General features: G+C 39.8%; 2 protein-coding genes and 1 long non-coding RNA gene across 3 annotated transcripts; all 3 read right to left on the bottom strand.

The window, feature by feature from the left end:
• On the bottom strand, positions 1-2,612 carry LOC308365346 (ependymin-like; the record flags this gene model as incomplete). The annotated part of the gene is made up of 6 exons (XM_080838736.1): positions 1-118; positions 821-908; positions 1,115-1,301; positions 1,420-1,554; positions 1,964-1,998; positions 2,537-2,612. 6 exons carry the CDS (start codon positions 2,610-2,612, stop codon positions 1-3), a joined length of 639 nt encoding a protein of 212 aa, XP_080694862.1.
• Positions 2,613-4,292: 1,680 nt separating this feature from the next.
• On the bottom strand, positions 4,293-7,548 carry LOC308365366. The gene is made up of 6 exons (XR_013968653.1): positions 7,438-7,548; positions 6,776-6,810; positions 6,441-6,575; positions 6,104-6,293; positions 4,841-4,928; positions 4,293-4,643 (listed from the first exon to the last, which is right to left on the bottom strand). It is a non-coding gene; the product is annotated as an uncharacterized lncRNA (long non-coding RNA).
• Positions 7,549-8,648: 1,100 nt separating this feature from the next.
• On the bottom strand, positions 8,649-11,208 carry LOC308365337 (ependymin; the record flags this gene model as incomplete). The annotated part of the gene is made up of 6 exons (XM_080838723.1): positions 8,649-8,766; positions 9,405-9,492; positions 9,707-9,893; positions 10,011-10,145; positions 10,561-10,595; positions 11,133-11,208. The coding sequence occupies 6 exons, from the start codon at positions 11,206-11,208 to the stop codon at positions 8,649-8,651; spliced, it is 639 nt and encodes a 212-aa protein (XP_080694849.1).
• Positions 11,209-18,437: the final 7,229 nt, after the last annotated feature.

Genomic DNA, 18,437 nt, shown 5'->3' with positions numbered 1-18,437 from the left:
TCAGTGAAAAAGACCAAAAAAGGTGTCTGCTTCTTCCTCCAAGGCCACTCCATCGCAGAAGGAGGGAGGCACAAACACTTCCAGTGGATTCTTCACCTTCATCTCAACATCAAGAAAACTGCAAAGGTGAAGAAAGAGAGGTAAGCATTCAGAGAATGTTTGTTTTTCACTTTTTATTTCTCCTGTCTAAGAAGTAGTAGAATCAAAGAAGAAGTGGTGCCAATGACCTGAATGTTAGCAGACACAAACAACATGAGAAAAGAGGTCATCACAGGACAGGAGGTATTGTTATCCTTACTGGCATGCTTTCTGGCTTTATATAAGTTACCATGAAGAAATGAAAAACTGACTTTCTGTGCCAGAGCTCAGCATGAACTGCTTATATTTATGGATTGAGGATAGATTTGTGGGGGTCTTATTGATCCAAGCCCAAAGCAAGTCATTTCAGTTGAGAACTGAGCAGTTGAGAGCGAGTCATATCCCAACATGATCACATTCAAGAGATGATTGTATGGTTAGAGAACCTCACAAAGTCTATGGCCCTGTGGTATTAAATTATATTATAATACCTTAATAGCAGTTCATTTATTACGGCATATTACGTTTTTGATTATACGTACAAATGTAGTTATATTTACACCAGCAGTGTGGGGTCTTTTCCTCTATGTAGAGGTATGTATAAATATTAAAACACATCCTTATTTCAGTGTTAAACAGAAATTTAGGGAAATATGTATGTGATCACATGAAAATATATCTTCAAATGTCTATTGTAAATGGTATTTAAACATTGTTTGACACTTCTTTATCTGATACCCACTTGAACACCAGGACGTCATTAGAGTCTGTAAAGAGGGTGGCAAACAGTGTCACACAGCCACACGAGGTGGTGGCCACGGTTACAACACCTGGATGCAAGGACAGAACGACCGTCAGACACTGCTTCAGAGGCAGACCATATTTAAAGAAAGCATATTTAAAGGAAAATGAGCTACTGAAATGAACACCGCACTGCGTGAACATGTCAACCCACTCTGTCCTCTGGATGCTATACCAGCTTAACAATCCACAGTGAAGCATCCTGCAGCATCATCAAAATCAGTGCCTAACTCACCTTCTAACTCTGGGACTCTCTTCCTCCACTTCCTCATGCGAACGCCCTGGTCACCAATAAACTCGCTGCCCAGGTAGCCCTCTGTCACGTGGGTGGCGTTTGGGGGCACTTCCAGACAGTGGTAAGTTGACTGAAGGGTCTTTTTGCGACAGCTCTGATTGTGGCTGTCAATGTCATAGAAGATGCCCTACACAATGAATGAATGAGTTAATAAATGGCAAAAGAAATAAATAATCACAAAATATTCATTAATAAAATATTTCTAAGACAGGCATAAATATTGATATAGGCAGGAGATGGATTGCCTCGTCAAAGAAAATAAGCATCTCCAGGTGATCGGTCTTGTTCACGTGGAGAGCATCATCTTTGAAGTGGAGTTTTCTGGCTTGAGAGTCGTAGTTGAATTCACCCACAGAAGCTGGTGCCCCCTTAGCGGCAGTCTGTGTGTATACAAAACAATACCAATCGACAGACAGGCAAAAGACAGACAGGCAGACAGACAGATCAATGAGCAGCCAGGATACACGATTTCCAATATATTGCACGTATGATTAGCTAACTACATGTCTTGTTTGTATTGCACTATGCTCCTACTCAGCAATTGTTAAAAATTACATACACTGAGCCTGGTAACTCAACTTCATGACACTCAAGTGTATATGATAACATTGTCCTTTAATATGTTGTAGAAGAGGAAAGGTTCCACATGCTTGGAAAAATGTAAACTGATTGAGATTAGCCCATGGCCTGAACATTACTACTAGTGCCATGTTATAGCATGGCTATGGCAAAGTAGTCTAAGTTGTAGAGGTCTAGAATAAATATTGTAAAAAGCAAGTAAATACTCACCACCCAAAGATTTCCATGCGTTTGTGGGGGAGGACCTAACCAAAGCAATTAGATCAGTTTATATAGGAACAGACGCAAGTGCATCGAAACAGTATAAAACAAGCATGGCACTACAGGTGAAGATGGTGCTAGGGTAAGATGTCATAGGAAATAACTGAAGTCCTGTAAATCACCTATCCCTAAGTCTCTTTCAATAGCAGATACAATTTGGGTCTAGATGTGTGTCGCCTATAAAAGTTCTAAATAACAAAAAAATCAATAATTGTTTATCATTATTGACACCTTGATAATGTCATCACGCTAGATGGACGCTTACATTTTAAATCACAATGTGGTGTGTGATGGTAAGATTACAGTGCAAGTTCAAAGAGCAAGACGTCAGACAGTTTAGAGAAAGAAAAATAAATGCCATCACTTAATAAGTGCATTTATAACATATGTGGGCCTGACGAAAAACATGCCCAATTTTTACACTTCACAATAGCTTTATCTCCAAGGTCCCCTTTGAACTATTTGAAATTGTTTTAAGAAAATTGAACATCTTAAAATGTAAGTATCTGTAAGTGTACTCACGGCATGCCTCATGATGTTCGGCGAGCACATCACTGGCAGACCAGAGTGCCAAGCAGAGGAAGCCAGTCAGTAGCATGGTTGCCTCTTCGAAGAATAAACTCTAACATCCTTCGCTTTAGCATCACATTTTATATACCTCAGTGTCACCCCACCCCCTCAGTAAAACTCCTTTGGCAAGCATCCAGAGAAGCATGGGTGGCTGTTTGCGGTCAGATTTTTTTACTCATTTTGCAGGCACTTCTATTCAATGCAACCCGCAGTACAATTTCAACCATGAGGAAACCATGACATTTATATTGTTGTTTCCCTGTTGAGAGGGATGAGCAACAGACTTTATGTTGGAGAATTAAGTTAGACGTATCTGAATCGTTACAGTTTCTTCAACCTGCCCCTAAAATTGTGTGCCAATTTGCCACATTGGCAGGGCAAAATTAGCTACGAGGATGTGAAGGCTTTTGATGATATTGCTGTTATTGTTTAGATATTTTATGTATCCCTGTCTTGTCTACATCATCATGTAATACATAGAATAATAACTCCACCAACCAATAATAATGGACTATGAGGACCTGATTATAGTGTGCGCTTTGTTACAGTAAGAGATCTGCTAACTATAGTGGCTCCATGAAGCACTCATGCCTTACTGACTGAGATGATTGGTTCAATCACCACCCAGGCTGATGGTCCCTCTTCCTGCTTGTTGATTTTACTGTGCAGTTTGGTCTGCACTGAATTCAAATTGACAAAAATCCACTGGTTAATGTATAGGGTGTGGGATGAGGGCTAGGGTAATGTTTATACTCACTGGACAATTTCATAAATACATAAATAGAATTTGCATCATTCTGGAGCCCCAGGAAAAAAATTGAGAGGAGCAGTTCACAGAAAAGAAAAGAAAAATGAATAGTCAGTGTAAAGAATAGTCATAAGTCTGTGAAATAGGATGCTGACATGTAAGAGAGTCCAAACAAAAGGATAATATACATGCACCACACGTGCATATTGACTTGCATGAGAGAGAGAGAGAGAGAAAGAAAGAAAGATAGAGAGAGAAGAAAGAAAGAAATAGAGAATGATGAGGGTTACAGAGATTTGGGCTTAATTATGAAGGATAATGAAATTAAACACAGCATGTGCCATTCACCAAATGATGTGAAATGAGTGAGGTGATTAAATCAAATAATTTATTAACAGGCTGGAAATACACGTGAATTAATATTAGCACAGTGCAGTTAAGTGTGACAGAGGTAAAAGTGGAATCCAGTTTAACCAAATGTGTTTTTGTGAACTCAAGAAACTGCAATCAGAGCCATGACAGACACACAAAAGATGTTTTCATAGCTGTTCGGTCCCTGGCTGTTGTTTTCCTGCTTGGAGAGGAACCCGTGCCTTTACACACTGACCTTGTCTTGCGTAACATTCCCCCCATTAGCCAGCCCCGTGTGGACTCCCATGCCAAACAACAGGCAGGTGGCCGGCATTGAGAGTCAGCTGTGTCCGACAGGCCCAGCCAGATCTAAGCACTTCTGTAGCAATGGGCTATTGTGCTGTGACACTGAACGGGAGCAATTTTAGTAGCAATGTAAAAAAGAAAACCCAGGCATCAAGCAAATCACCTACACCCTTGCGACTCTGGACCTTCCTTGGAATGAATCACAATGCTGGAATGCATGAATAAAGACTTACACGTTTGACTCAAAATGCCCCACATTAAAAATGGGGAAAGCAGTCTGAATCACACAAATTGCAAGCAGGTTTTTATTGAATTTTTTTTTTACATGGAATGAAATTTTTGATTCATCTCATTTGCCTACACTGCTGAAGGCTGCAACACCCCTTATGTCTTTCGTAGGCTGGATCAACAAATTTAGTTTCACTTTCATTAACATTGCGAGAAGGCTAGTAAAATGGTTTAATCAGACAGGGCACACACTGTCAACCAAACCAAACTATCTTAATTTGTAGTACACGGTTTCATGAAAGGTGTGCTTGTTTAAAGAAGACCCCAAAGAAGGTATTTCCTTCAGGTTCCAAAGGCACACCATCACAGAATGCTGGAGGTACAAACACCTGTGGGTCCTTCACTTCTTTAGTAACCTCAAGAAAACTGTGGAGAGACAATCAGAGAGGGAAACTGATATTCAGAACAACATGGCCGTATGTTGATACAAAAAAAAACACTTTATATCATGTATATTCAATCCATAAACATTGTATTTATTGTTGTATTATAGTCTTACCTCCTAATACCATTACCCAAACCTCTAGTCTATAGCATGACCGGCACAAGACCAATCTACCCACCTGAACAGAAGCAAGTCCTTTGATTGAGTGAACAGCACAGCACTTAGAGTTAAGCAGCCAACAGGGCTGGTAGTGACTACAAGCGGACCTGTGGGTTACAAGCAAGGAGGAATGAACACCAACAATAATACCAAAATATACCTCTTGCCTAGTGAAAATGGCACACCCAGATCCTGTTTAGACAAAAGAGGTCCTGATTGCTGTGGGAGTGGCTTGGACAGAAACCCAGCAGTTAGTGTCATTGACTTAAACCAGCTTGGCACAATGGCTGTGCTAAGAAAAAGCAGGTTCAGAGTGACCTAAAAACAATCTAAGTAGCAAAACAGTACATATACATTCACACACAGTCTTCTAGCCCTATAGCTTTAGATCAGGGGTTTTCAACTGGTTTTGTCCCAGGGACCACCACCATTCTGATTAGAAAGTAATCCACGGCCCCCTGATGTGTGGGGAGAGGGGAGACCTTTCAGTGTAATATCTGGGCATGGTGAAGTCCACACAGCCTGTCTATTCGTGGCGAAATGGTAAACAGCGACAGTGTCATATCATTTTCTTGCCCTGTACTTATTCTTCAAGTAGGCTACGCAAAAAAAAATGCTCTCACACATGTAGTTTGAAACTTTGCAAAATACACCTCATCACTTTTGCAGCAAGCTCTGGAAATTGGGTCTGGCAACTTATCCAGAACATATGTCATATGAAAACTAAACTTCAAAAGTACTCGTAGGCTATGCACACAAGACTGTACGTTATGAATAATCCGGTACGGCGTGACGTTACGAACGCAATGCATTTACATCAGCAAAGCACAGGCTACCATCGACTGGATAGGTGCAAGGCTACATTCTGTCAGCGTGAATCTCCTTTATATTATTTTAGACATATTTTTCCTTTTTCAGACATTTTCAAGAGTAATCTGGAAATGTGTTGTAATATCAAAGCACATTTTTTTATTTTATTTTGTTTAAATCGCGGACCCCCTGCAATACCGCCGCGGACCACCAGGGGACCGCGGACCCCCGGTTGAAAACCCCCTGCTTTAGATGACACTAAAGTTTAAAGAGTACTGAATGAAACCAGTCGCGAACCATGTTCTGTGTCGGTCAAAAAGGGCGAACAGAGATGTATTTAAAATGAGTGTCTTGTAGATGTTTTGTAGATTGTAAAATCTATACTGTACATGCATGTGGATGTTAATTCTCTGATACTCTTTCTCTTTCTCTCATCTCTGTCAGTCAGTCACTCTGCCATAGATGAACTCACCATTAAGCTGTGGTACTTGCATAATCCAGTTCCTCATGTTCAGCCCTTGGCCACTATCTACTCTGCTACCCAGATACATATCCTCCCCCGCGACTGTCATATTTGGTTGGACCTCCATAGGATGAAGCAGTGACTGTAAAGGCCTTTTCTTGCAACTGCTGGTTTTGCTGTTGATCTCATAGAAAATGCCCTTTCCAGAAAAAGAGAGAGAGAGTTGAGAGAATGGATGGAGAAGACAAGATACATCCAGCTCATGAACCCAGGTTTACAAGGAGAAAAATATTTTACTCTCAGAGAGGCTGCCATTCACTGCAATACCTCCACACACTTATTTTACCTCTTCAAAAAGAAACAGGACATCCAAGTATTTGGCCTTCTGCGCAAGGCTTTCAATGTCTGTGAATCGAAGTCGTTTCCCTGGAGAATCATAGAAGAACTTCCCTCCTCCTGCAGGCAACCCTTTAGCAGCAGTCTGAGTGTGTGTGTGTGTGTGTGTGTGTGTGTGTGTGTGTGTGTGTGTGTGTGTGTGTGTGTGTGTGTGTGTGTGTGTGTGTGTGTGTGTGTGTGTGTGTGTGCGTGTGTGTGTAAGAGACGGGGGAGAGGTCAGAAACAAGATTGCGAAACAAGAGAGCAATTGTTGTTGCAGCTAACAACCAAAAGAGAAAGACTTACCACCCAGAGAGACCCACTAACTAATGGCGGTGGCTCTGGCAAAAGAAGTACATTGAACATAGTAAATATATGCACACAACAAGCAATGGCTAAAGACCATACTTAAAAATCCATTTGGTAAGAGCGATAGGAATTAAAAATATATACATAATATAACTATGCTCATCTGTTCAGCCTGAAAGGGCATGCTTGAAAATAATAATCCGACAGGACAAACAGGACCTCATGCGAAGTAGACATTATCCCGCTTATTATGTGGTGGCTTGTCAAAAAAATAACAGACATCTCTTTTTATGATTTTGTTGCCTTTTTGTCCCTTCTGCTGAAAAAATGGTTCTTCATGCAACCAGAACTTTAAAAGTTCAGGTCATGCGCAACAGCAAATTACTAGCTGACTTGCAAATTTACGACTAATTTCCGTACAATAATTGAACTACTTGCAAAATGAAATGGAATATTTGAATCAGAAGCACAAAACCCTTTGTCAATGGCCGCAGTCATTACATTTTTTCAGCGGTCACCATAAAGACATAAAGACTTTCTGAGGAGCCGTATAAAAAAAAGGATGCAATGATATTATATGCATTTTAAAATATCTAAACTTAGTAAGTAGAGTATACACTTTACATAAAAATCAACATATGGTGACACAGAGTACTTACTACATGGCTGTTGACTCTGAGCAAAACCAACAGCAATGACGCACCAAGCTGTCAAACAAAGGAATCCAATCTTACACATTTTGTTGCCTTCAAAACTAAGCTGCAACTAAGCGTCAAGACTCTTCACTTCTTATACCTTTAATAAGCCCCTCCACCTTCCCACCCCCTTTGTCAGCCAATGATGTTGCTCAACAGTCTTCGAATATGTGGGGAAGGAGAGGATTGGTCCCATGGAAGGGAAGATCAAAAAAGGAGCCAACAGAAAGCATATTATCAATCCAAACACTGAAAAGACAAAAAAGACCCTCAGCTGATGCAAATGCAAAAATGTACTAACAGTCCTCTGAGGTAAACTATATGTCTTTACTGATACACATCTCTTCACTCTTGAAATGAGAGAATGAAAGCCTGTTTTTGACACTGTTATCACACTGAGCACTCAATACCATTTTCTTTGACACCTGATTCTGCATAACCTTGTGCAAAAGATTGTAGATGTTCGGTATGAGAGTGAGTTCTGTAACATTGTACATGACCCTTCTTTAGTGGTATGCAAAAGTTGGTGCAGCCCTGAGAAACAGACATTTTGTGGACTGTTGAAGTGAAAAGTAATACGTAAATATAATATTATTGAATTATAACCTTTTTATTAATGTTTGAATGTCTATCTTCTCTCAGCACATGTACAAACTTGCTCTGGCATTTCTGAGAGGTCTTGAACTGGTTCCACACAGCTTTTACGTAATCGATGACTTGCTTGTTGTTTTCTGCTGGCCATTTTAAATGCTACTGTTGGCTCCTTACCACTGAGGTGGGAGGGTTCTCAGTAGGCCCCTTGGAACCGAGCCATTCTGACAAACAGAATTCATTACCAGCATGCTGTTGCAATTTATGTCCAGCTCTAAGGGCTAATGTGTGTGTGTGTGTGTGTGTGTGTGTGTGTGTGTGTGTGTGTGTGTGTGTGTGTGTCTCTGTGTGTCTGTGTGTGTGCAAATGCTTTACCACTACTACTCAGCTTAATGCGTCTAAACCAGGAGAGCATACTCTATGGCACGGAAAAAGAATCAATAAATGTTTTCAAGAAAGAATTTAATTTTGTTTCCAGGAACAATAAAACAACTAAGATCTACACAAGGTGTGTATCCAACGTAAAGACCCTAACATTTAGTTGAGATGACATTGTGGTGGTGATGGTAGGGCGTTTCACCAGCTCAGTGAAAAAGACCAAAAAAGGTGTCTGCTTCTTCCTCCAAGGCCACTCCATCGCAGAAGGAGGGAGGCACAAACACTTCCAGTGGATTCTTCACCTTCATCTCAACATCTAGAAAACTGCAAAGGTGAAGAAAGAGAGGTAAGCATTCAGAGAATGTTTGTTTTTCACTTTTTATTTCTCCTGTCTAAGAAGTAGTAGAATCAAAGAAGAAGTGGTGCCAATGACCTGAATGTTAGCAGACACAAACAACATGGGAAAAGAGGTCATCACAGGACAGGAGGTATTGTTATCCTTACTGGCATGCTTTCTGGCTTTATATAAGTTACCATGAAGAAATGAAATACTGACTTTCTGTGCCAGAGCTCAGCATGAACTGCTTATATCTATGGATTTAGGATAGATTTGTGGGGGTCTTTATTGAACCAAGCCCACAGCAAGTAATTTCAGTTGAGAACTGAGCAGTTGAGAGCGAGTCATATCCCAACATGATCACATTCAAGAGATGATCGTATGGTTAGAGAACCTCACAAAGTCTAATAAATTATATTATATTTATTATATTATATTATACTACCTTTGCAGCAGGCTGTTTTCCTCTATGTAGAGGTATGTATAAATATTAAAACACATCCTTATTTCATTGTTAAACTGAAATTTAGGGAATTATGTATGTGATCACATGAGAATATATCTTCAAATGTCTATTGTAAATGGTATTTAAACATTGTTTGACACTTCTTTATCTGATACCCACTTGAACACCAGGACGTCATTAGAGTCTGTAAAGAGGGTGGCAAACAGTGTCACACAGCCACACGAGGTGGTGGCCACGGTTACAACACCTGGATGCAAGGGCACAAGGACAGAACCACCGTCAGACACTGCTTCAGAGGCAGACCATATTTAAAGAAAGCATATTTAAAGGAAAATGAGCTACTGAAATGAACACCGCACTGCGTGAACATGTCAACCCACTCTGTACTCTGGATGCTATACCAGCTTAACAATCCACAGTGAAGCATCCTGCAGCATCATCAAAATCAGTGCCTAACTCACCTTCTAACTCTGGGACTCTCTTCCTCCACTTCCTCATGCGAACGCCCTGGTCACCAATAAACTCGCTGCCCAGGTAGCCCTCTGTCACGTGGGTGGCGTTTGGGGGCACTTCCAGACAGTGGTAAGTTGACTGAAGGGTCTTTTTGCGACAGCTCTGATTGTGGCTGTCAATGTCATAGAAGATGCCCTACACAATGAATGAATGAGTTAATAAATGGCAAAAGAAAGAAATAATCACAAAACATTCATTAATAAAATATTTCTAAGACAGGATAAATATTGATATGGGGAGGAGATGGATTGCCTCGTCAAAGAAAATAAGCATCTCCAGGTGATCGGTCTTGTTCACGTGGAGAGCATCATCTTTGAAGTGGAGTTTTCTGGCTTGAGAGTCGTAGTTGAATTCACCCACAGAAGCTGGTGCCCCCTTAGCGGCAGTCTGCATGAATGCAAAAAAAATATCCAACCGACAGACAGGCAAAAGACAGACAGGCAGACAGACAGACAGATCAATGAGCAGCCAGGATATAAGATTTTTAATGTACTGCACGTATGATTAGCTAACTACTTGTCTTGTTTGTATTGCACTATGCTCCTACTCAGCAATTGTTAGAAATTACATACACTGAGCCTTGTAACTCAACTTCATGACACTCAAGTATATGTGATAACATTGTCCTTTAATATGTTGTAGAAGAGGAAAGGTTCCACATGCTTGGAAAAATGTAAACTGATTGAGATTAGCCCATGGCCTGAACATTACTACTAGTGCCATGTTCTAGCATGGCTATGGCAAAGTAGTCTAAGTTGTAGAGGTCTAGAATAAATATTGTAAAAAGCAAGTAAATACTCACCACCCAAAGATTTCCATGCGTTTGTGGGGGAGGATCTAACCAAAGCAATTAGATCAGTTTATATAGGAACAGACGCAAGTGCATCGAAACAGTATAAATCAAGCATGGCACTACAGTTGAAGATGGTGCTAGGGTAAGATGTCATAGGAAATACCTCAAGTCCTGTAAATCACCTATCCCTAAGTCTCTTTAAATAGCAGATACAATTTGGGTCTAGATGTGTGTCGCCTATAAAAGTTCTAAATAACAAAAAATCAATAATTGTTTATTATTATTGACACCTTGATAATGTCATCACGCTAGATGGACGCTTACATTTTAAATCACAATGTGGTGTGTGATGGTAAGATTACAGTGCAAGTTCAAAGAGCAAGACGTCAGACAGTTTAGAGAAAGAGAAATAAATGCCATCACTTAATAAGTGCATTTATAACATATGTGGGCCTGACGAAATACATGCCCAATTTTTACACTTCACAATAGCTTTATCTCCAAGGTCCCTTTTGAACTATTTGAAATTGTTTTAAGAAAATTGAACATCTTAAAATCTAAGTATCTGTAAGTGTACTCACGGCATGGCTCATGATGTTCGGCGAGCACATCACTGGCAGACCAGAGTGCCACGCAGAGGAAGCCAGTCAGTAGCATGGTTGCCTCTTCGAAGAATAAACTCTAACATCCTTCGCTTCAGCATCACATTTTATATACTTCAGTGTCACCCCACCCCCTCAGTAAAACTCCTTTGGAGGAGAGGTGTTGCGCAAGCATCCAGAGAAGCATGGGTGGCGGTTTTGTGGTCATATTTTTTAATTGAAATTGCATTTACTCATTTTGCAGACACTTCTATTAAATGCAACCTGCAGTACAATTTTAACCATGAGGAAACCATGACATTTATATTGTTGTTTTCCTGTTGAGAGGGATGAGCAACAGACTTGCATGTTGGAGAATAAAGTTAGACATATCTGAATCATTACAGTATCTTTAACCTGCCCCTAAAATTGTGTGCCAATTTGCCTCATTGGCAGTGCAAAATTAGCTACGAGGATGTTAAGGCTTTTGATGATATTGCTGTTATTGTTTAAATATTTGATGTATACCTGTCTTGTCTACATCATCACGTAACACATAGAATAGTAAGTCCACCAACCAATAGCAACTCCACCGTTGTTTTTGTGAAAATTACAATAAAGTACTTTGAACTTGCACTTGAACTTGTAGTTGTAGTGCTTAAGTGTATTAGGAGCTGCTGACCCTGCTATATGCAGCAGATGACAATAGTCACAGCGAAAACCCCAGAAGAGAAGGATTTGACGAAGACACCTACAGTAACCACAGAGCACATACTCAGATTTACACGGTTCTAGATCGATTTAGATGGATGTCAAGCCCTCTGATCCCAAATCAGTCTTGGGGAGAGGATCCCTCATCAAGAATATATAAACAGTTGCACTTGTGGGCTATGAGGACCTGATTATGGTGTTCACTTTGTTAAGAGATCTGCTACGTATAGTGGCTCCATGAAGCACTCATGCCTAACTGACTGAGATGATGGATCAATCACCACCCAAACAAAAGGATAATATACATGATCCACATGTGCATATTGACTTGCATGACAGAGAGAGAGAGAGAGAGAGAGAGAGAGAGAGAGAGAGATAGAGATAAAAAAAGATAGCGAGAGAAGAAAGAAATAGAGAGTGATGAGTGTTTAGGAGACTTGGGCTAATTATGAAGGATGATAAAATTTAACACAGCGTGTGCCATTTACCAACTGATGTGAAATGAGTGAGGTGATTAAATCAAATAATGAATTAACAGGCTGGAAATACATGTGAATTAATATTAGCACAGTGAAGTTAAGTGTGAGAGAGGTAAAAGTGGAATCCAGTTTAACCAAATTTGTTTTTGTGAACTCAAGAAACTGCAATCAGAGCCATGACAGACACATACACACAAAAAGATGTTTTCATAGCTGTTTGGTCCCTGGCTGATGTTTTCCTGCTTGGAGAGGAACCCGTGCCTTTACACACTGACCTTGTCTTGCGTAACATTCCCCACATTAGCCAGCCCCGTGTGGACTCCCATGCCAAACAACAGGCAGGTGGCCGGCGTTGAGCGTGAGCTGTGTCCACGGGATCCGACGGGCCCAGCCAGATCAAACCAGGCCATTGCCCCGTTTTGCAGCAGAAGTGTGGGGAAGGCTACTTCCTGGAAGGAGCACAGAATGATGACTAAGCACAAGGATGTGTTAAGGGAACAGCACAAAGCACAAAGACCACAAGGCTGACCTAGCGGAACTAACTTTTCTAAGCTAATTTGTGTTCTTGGTTGTCAACTGTGTGGCAACAGGTAGTTTGCTGATGATTCAAATTTGACAAAAATGTAAAGGGTATTAAGGCAGCATTATGCAATAGTTTCACCATAAAATAACTGCTTCAAAATTATTTTGGTGATACACTAACTTGTAATACAGAGAATGGCGTCAGTGCCACTTCCACAGCATGCCTGCTACTTTGATGGACGGGGCGTGAAACCCTCTTGCGAGACTTCATAATGCTTTATGTCGCCACCTCACACAACAACAATTAGACCCTTCTGCTAGCTATTAGAAGATGTAAGCTCTGTATGGACCTCATGGCAGAGGTGAAGAAGAAGCTGTGGAAGACTAAAATCATCTCACGCAAAAAAAATTAGATCAGTCTTTGTTAATCTCACGCCAAATAAACCTTGGACTTTTGCAACCTTGAAAACCTAACTCAACTCGCTTGTAATAAATTACACTGTCAAAAATGTATATTCTACATTCTAACACTAAAACTAAAACAATGTAAATAGGCTAAAAATCAATGCAGTATTCCAGCAAAGCTAAAAATTGTCATTCTTTTTCTTTCATTATTCTTTTCGTTATGTCACCGTTAATCTTCGATTTCACAATAAATAAAACTATAGGCCTACAGAGTCATATTTCTGTAAAATCTTTGGCTTCGGGCGTTTTTGTAATTTTTTCATGTTCCATATTCTTCAGCTTGTCAACAAATACTCATGTAGCCTACCACTGTCCAATTGGGGGTCTCGAAGTGCGATTTGTCTTTACGATTGTGGTGTAAAAGTGTAAAACAATTTTCAGTCAGTACCCATATTCGCATAATGAGGCTTTATATTACTCAGTAATGTTCTGGTATAATCTGGTATATGATCAACACATTTTGTGTTATCAGCAAGACACAACAAACATTTACTTTATTATTACAATTTCACAGTTTTCTTTCTTTTTCTGAAATAGTAACCATGCTTTAAAGTGGTGGTTTTATATGAAGGCTATTCCTTGAGTATCTTCTACTTTACAGCCTACGTTTCAAATGTTGGTCAGAGGGAATACAAGGACATGATCTGATCACCAAGAGCTTTTGATGTTATGTTTATGTTGAGGCATGGTGAGACAGCTGCTTTTCCAGGGCTGGGATTAAGGGTCTGTGTCCTGAGATGGCCTAGAGCAGGAAATTCACTCATGGGGGCCCCTAGTGGCCATCAACAAGTACTGCATCTGCAGCATTCCCCTGAAATCAGAAGAGCTCTTACATAGAAACAGTTGGATGTCATATTTGTTAAATGTACATATTTGTTTGTTGTTGTTTTCCAAAAGGACTACATAGAAGTCTAAGCCTTATCACATTGGCTAAAACAAAACATTTGTTGAATTGAAAAAGTGTCGAAACAATGAGAGCATGTAAACATATTTGCAGCACTGATGGCTCATGAGTCAAAACCTTGAGGTGATGGAAATTAAATGGATCAAAGTACCTTTTAAAACAGTTTTGTATCCACAATTATTGCAGAATTTTAAATACTTGCCTGTAAAGCACCCTTATTTCCTGCCGTCAGATTTAAATATTTCACAGGTGTTATCTATATTCATGTTGCAAGACACCTTATTTAGTTGTCTGGGTTAATGTGTCCTTAAGGACTATGCAGCCAACGTGATGTCAGTTGAATAAACTCGTGTTAAATGAACTTGTGACCTAGAGCACAATGAAAACACATTTTCATTATATAGTAATGCTGCATTTTTAGGCTGGAGACTGTACCATCATGTTTCTGTCTGGGTTTTTGTTAAGGCTAAGCCTATTCTTCAAATGTCATATAAAATATGCAATTTGCACTCTGAGTGCATTTTACTGTGCAAGATTGAGATGCAGGTATAATACAGAAAGGGAACAGTAGAAAATAGTACAAGCCAGTATAGCAGCTCATAATGTACCAAACAAAGGAATGCATTTGTATTTAATATAAAACATGACTGGCAATGACTTTAGATGACCTGAAAACTATACATAAAATGAACATAGAAGGTTTTGTGTATATACACATTAGTTTTCCTCAAGTGGAACAAATAAGATGCCTTAATGAAATAACTCAATACAAAAACAGGAAACAGGAAAAGGAGCTAATTCATTTCAATTCTATATATTTGCAAATATGTTCATATAGCTGTTTAACTCTAGAGACAGTTGACATTTATCTGCACTGAGAATGAATATAAAGTATAAAAATAGTATTCCCTCAGTTCAAACAGGTATTCCATGGAAACTTTTCCTTAAGTATTCCCACACAAATTTAGGAGCTGAGTTGATGTCTCTTTACTTTATATGCATTGTTTAGTTTTTTCAGATGAACTTCTTAGTGCAGATGAATGTCAACAGGATAATCAGGTGCTAGTGAAACATACACTAGAAGCAGTGTCACAAAATGTCCACTTGGTGGCACTAGTAACCCAAACTAAGGTTAGCCCGAACCGAAAAGTATGTCAATAAATAATGTTTTTGAATAATATCATCTTTTTCCTGCATCTACCTGACTCAATGAGTGTAAAAACAATATTGACAAAAATTGACTTGACGTGTGTTGAAATAACATTCCATAGCAACAGATGTATTTAGTATTGATTAAGGAACACAATGCAGTCAACAGTCTGATAACAAGGAGCAACAGTTTCAAACGAGGCGGAAAAGAAGACGGTACAGGTCCTCCAGAGCACGAACCATGTGTCTAAAGCAGTGGTTCTCAAACTTTTTCTGTCATTCCCCACTTTGAACAAGGGACCTTTTCAAACCCCACATGTCCCTCATCGCTCCAATAAAATGGTAGGTCAAGCTTCAATTTGTCTTGAAAATGTATTGAAATAACGATACGTTCTCAATCTTAATCAATAACAAACAACATCTGTTCAAAAATAAAGAAAATCATTAACAAACATTATCCGTTCAGAAATAGACAAAATACAAGTGCAATGGCGTCAATCCTTGCATCAAGGTGGCAGAGTTAAAAATTGCAATTGTGTCATCAATGGTAGGCCAAGCTTAAACCCCTACCTTGTACGTTGGATAAAAGCATCTGCTTTAAATGTAATGTAGGCTAATGTAAAATTGTTAAATGTATTAAAATTTTCAATTTTCTTTTAGATTGATATTTTGGTGGATCAGCTTTTTCGCCACTGGTACTGAAACGCCAAACTTTGAATTTCATGTCACAAATGTATCCATAACGTCAATATTAGCCTATCGCCCACTACACTTTCATGCTCCGGGAACGTTTTTTTTTCATTGCCCCACACATATGACACAATGAATCTTTCCTCATGAGGTCAGGAAAACATGTGTAAATGTCTGAGTGTGTTGATGTTTACAGACATGCAAGCATAATCAAAGCATACACACATGCAAGCATACACACATATGCACATATCATATAAGTGCGTACATATTTGCATGTGTGTGTATGTCTGACTACGTGTGTGTGTGTGTGTGTGTGTGTGTGTGTGTAGAATAGAATAGAAAAAGCTTTTAGTGCTTTTCAATAAATACAGTAACATTTTGTTTATACACATGTGTAATGTCACTGTAAAGTGACAAAGGCAGCGTTGTGTCTGATTTTTAGGTTTGTGTGAAAACGCTCATCTTCAGTCAGGTAGAATGAGGAGCAAAAAATACTCTTTTCCTTGGAGTCATCTTTTCGGTCAGTTATCATTGCCTCCCCTCCCCTCCCTTTTTGCCAAAGCAATAGCAGCAGCATAAACCTGAGCAAGTTGCGAGACTATACTGGCAGAGTCTTGCATTCTCTTTTATACATCTGAAGACAACCTCCTGTCACCATAGATCACTTAAGGCCCCCTCCCCTCGGTTGGAACCAATGCCAAGAGGGGGGGGGGGGGGGATATGTGGTCTCCTCATTGTAGTGTAGAAGGCCCGGAAATACTCTTTTCCTTGGAGTCATCTTTTCGGTCAGTTATCATTGCCTCCCCTCCCCTCCCCTCCACCCCCCCTATGGCTGGGCCTTGGCCACCTGGACCAAAGACGTACTGTAAGTAACCCCTGGGTTGGAACCATGCCAAGTTTGGTACAGTAAAGGGAGAGGGGGTTATCAGGCCTTCAGGCCTGTATGTAGAGGATACCCACAGCCCTACGTGTAGTAATTCCTTACACACACTGTGCATAGACTTGTATTTAAACATAGAATGCACATAATGTAAGTCATATCAATAGTATAATTTATTTTGTAGCATAACAGATGTTTTAATAGCTTGTTATCATGAATTGTTAATGTTCTACCCATACTGGTAATTATACTGATGGTTAAAACAACTACTACTACTACTACTAATAATAATAATTATAATAATATTAATACGAAGAAGAATAGGCCAAATAAGAATAATAAGATGGAATGACAAGACCTCATTTTACCTTTAAGCAGCAGATAATCTACACACAGGTTACTACACATTGGTTATTGATTTTTTGCTTTCACATATTTTCCACCATAGCGGCCACCCCACTCTTTGGGATGCGAGCTGACTGGTGTTGGTGGTGAATTTAGGAAAACACACGGTGCAGGAGATGTTGGCTTCTTATTCAAATAGATCTATTTATTTAAAAGAGGATTCTTTACATTAACCCCAAAACAAGTGCACACAAAATACACAAACATATATCAAAAACACACAGAGAACTTACAAAACTAAGCTCTAGGCACATTGGAAAATGTATCTAGGCAACATTTCTCTAGGCACCAAAACTAGGCACACAGTGTTCACGCATCTAAACACCCTTTCACTTCACCTCACAGGAGGTACGTTTTTTTCCCATCTCTCTTTCACGGCCTCTCTCATGTCCAAATCTCTCTTGCCACTAAACAAGGAGGCACCCTTTTAGTAAGGCAGCCCATTGGGCTAAATTGTATTTCAAGCAAATATTCCCTGCCATTTTCTGCCACAGTGGCCACAGCTTTGAGGACACATATGACACAATGAATATTTCCTTATTAGCTCATCTGTGCTGTCCTACTTGGCCTGGGCTGTCCAGTTAAAGCGGAATAGCGATTGACATGATGTATACCGAATCGGAGTTTCTCAGTTCTGACAGCCAAAACCAAACACTGACTGCAGTTACCTCCTTGTGGTTTGCAATTGAAAGTAGTTTTTAATAGTTACTCAATTCTGCAGCTGGGCATCCCAAGCTGGGCAAACCAAGACCGTTGTAGCCTCAGCGGCTGAAAGTGCCTAATTCTTTTTACCCTGTGTGATGCTAGGTGAAGGGGCATGAGTGTCCATGGATTACATATACGTGTGTTTAAGAGTGGGTATGCATGCATGTGTGTTTGTGCACATGATTACATGTGTTTATGCCTGAGTGTGGACATCATGTCTGTCGACATGTAATGCAGGCACACACACATGTAAGCATAAACACTTGTGTTCATGTTTCTCGTATAAGTGTGTTCATTTTTACATGTCTGTGTTTGTCTGACTGTGTGTGTGTGTGTGTGTATGTGTGTGTATGTGGAGAAGACGCAGCATTCAACACAGTTCCCCCCCGACA

The sequence above is a fragment of the Sprattus sprattus genome, assembly GCF_963457725.1.
Source record: "Sprattus sprattus genome assembly, chromosome: 1".
Lineage (NCBI taxonomy): Eukaryota > Metazoa > Chordata > Actinopteri > Clupeiformes > Clupeidae > Sprattus > Sprattus sprattus.
The sequence above is the reverse complement of the archived record's forward strand: the minus strand, read 5'-3'. Positions and strand labels throughout refer to the sequence as shown.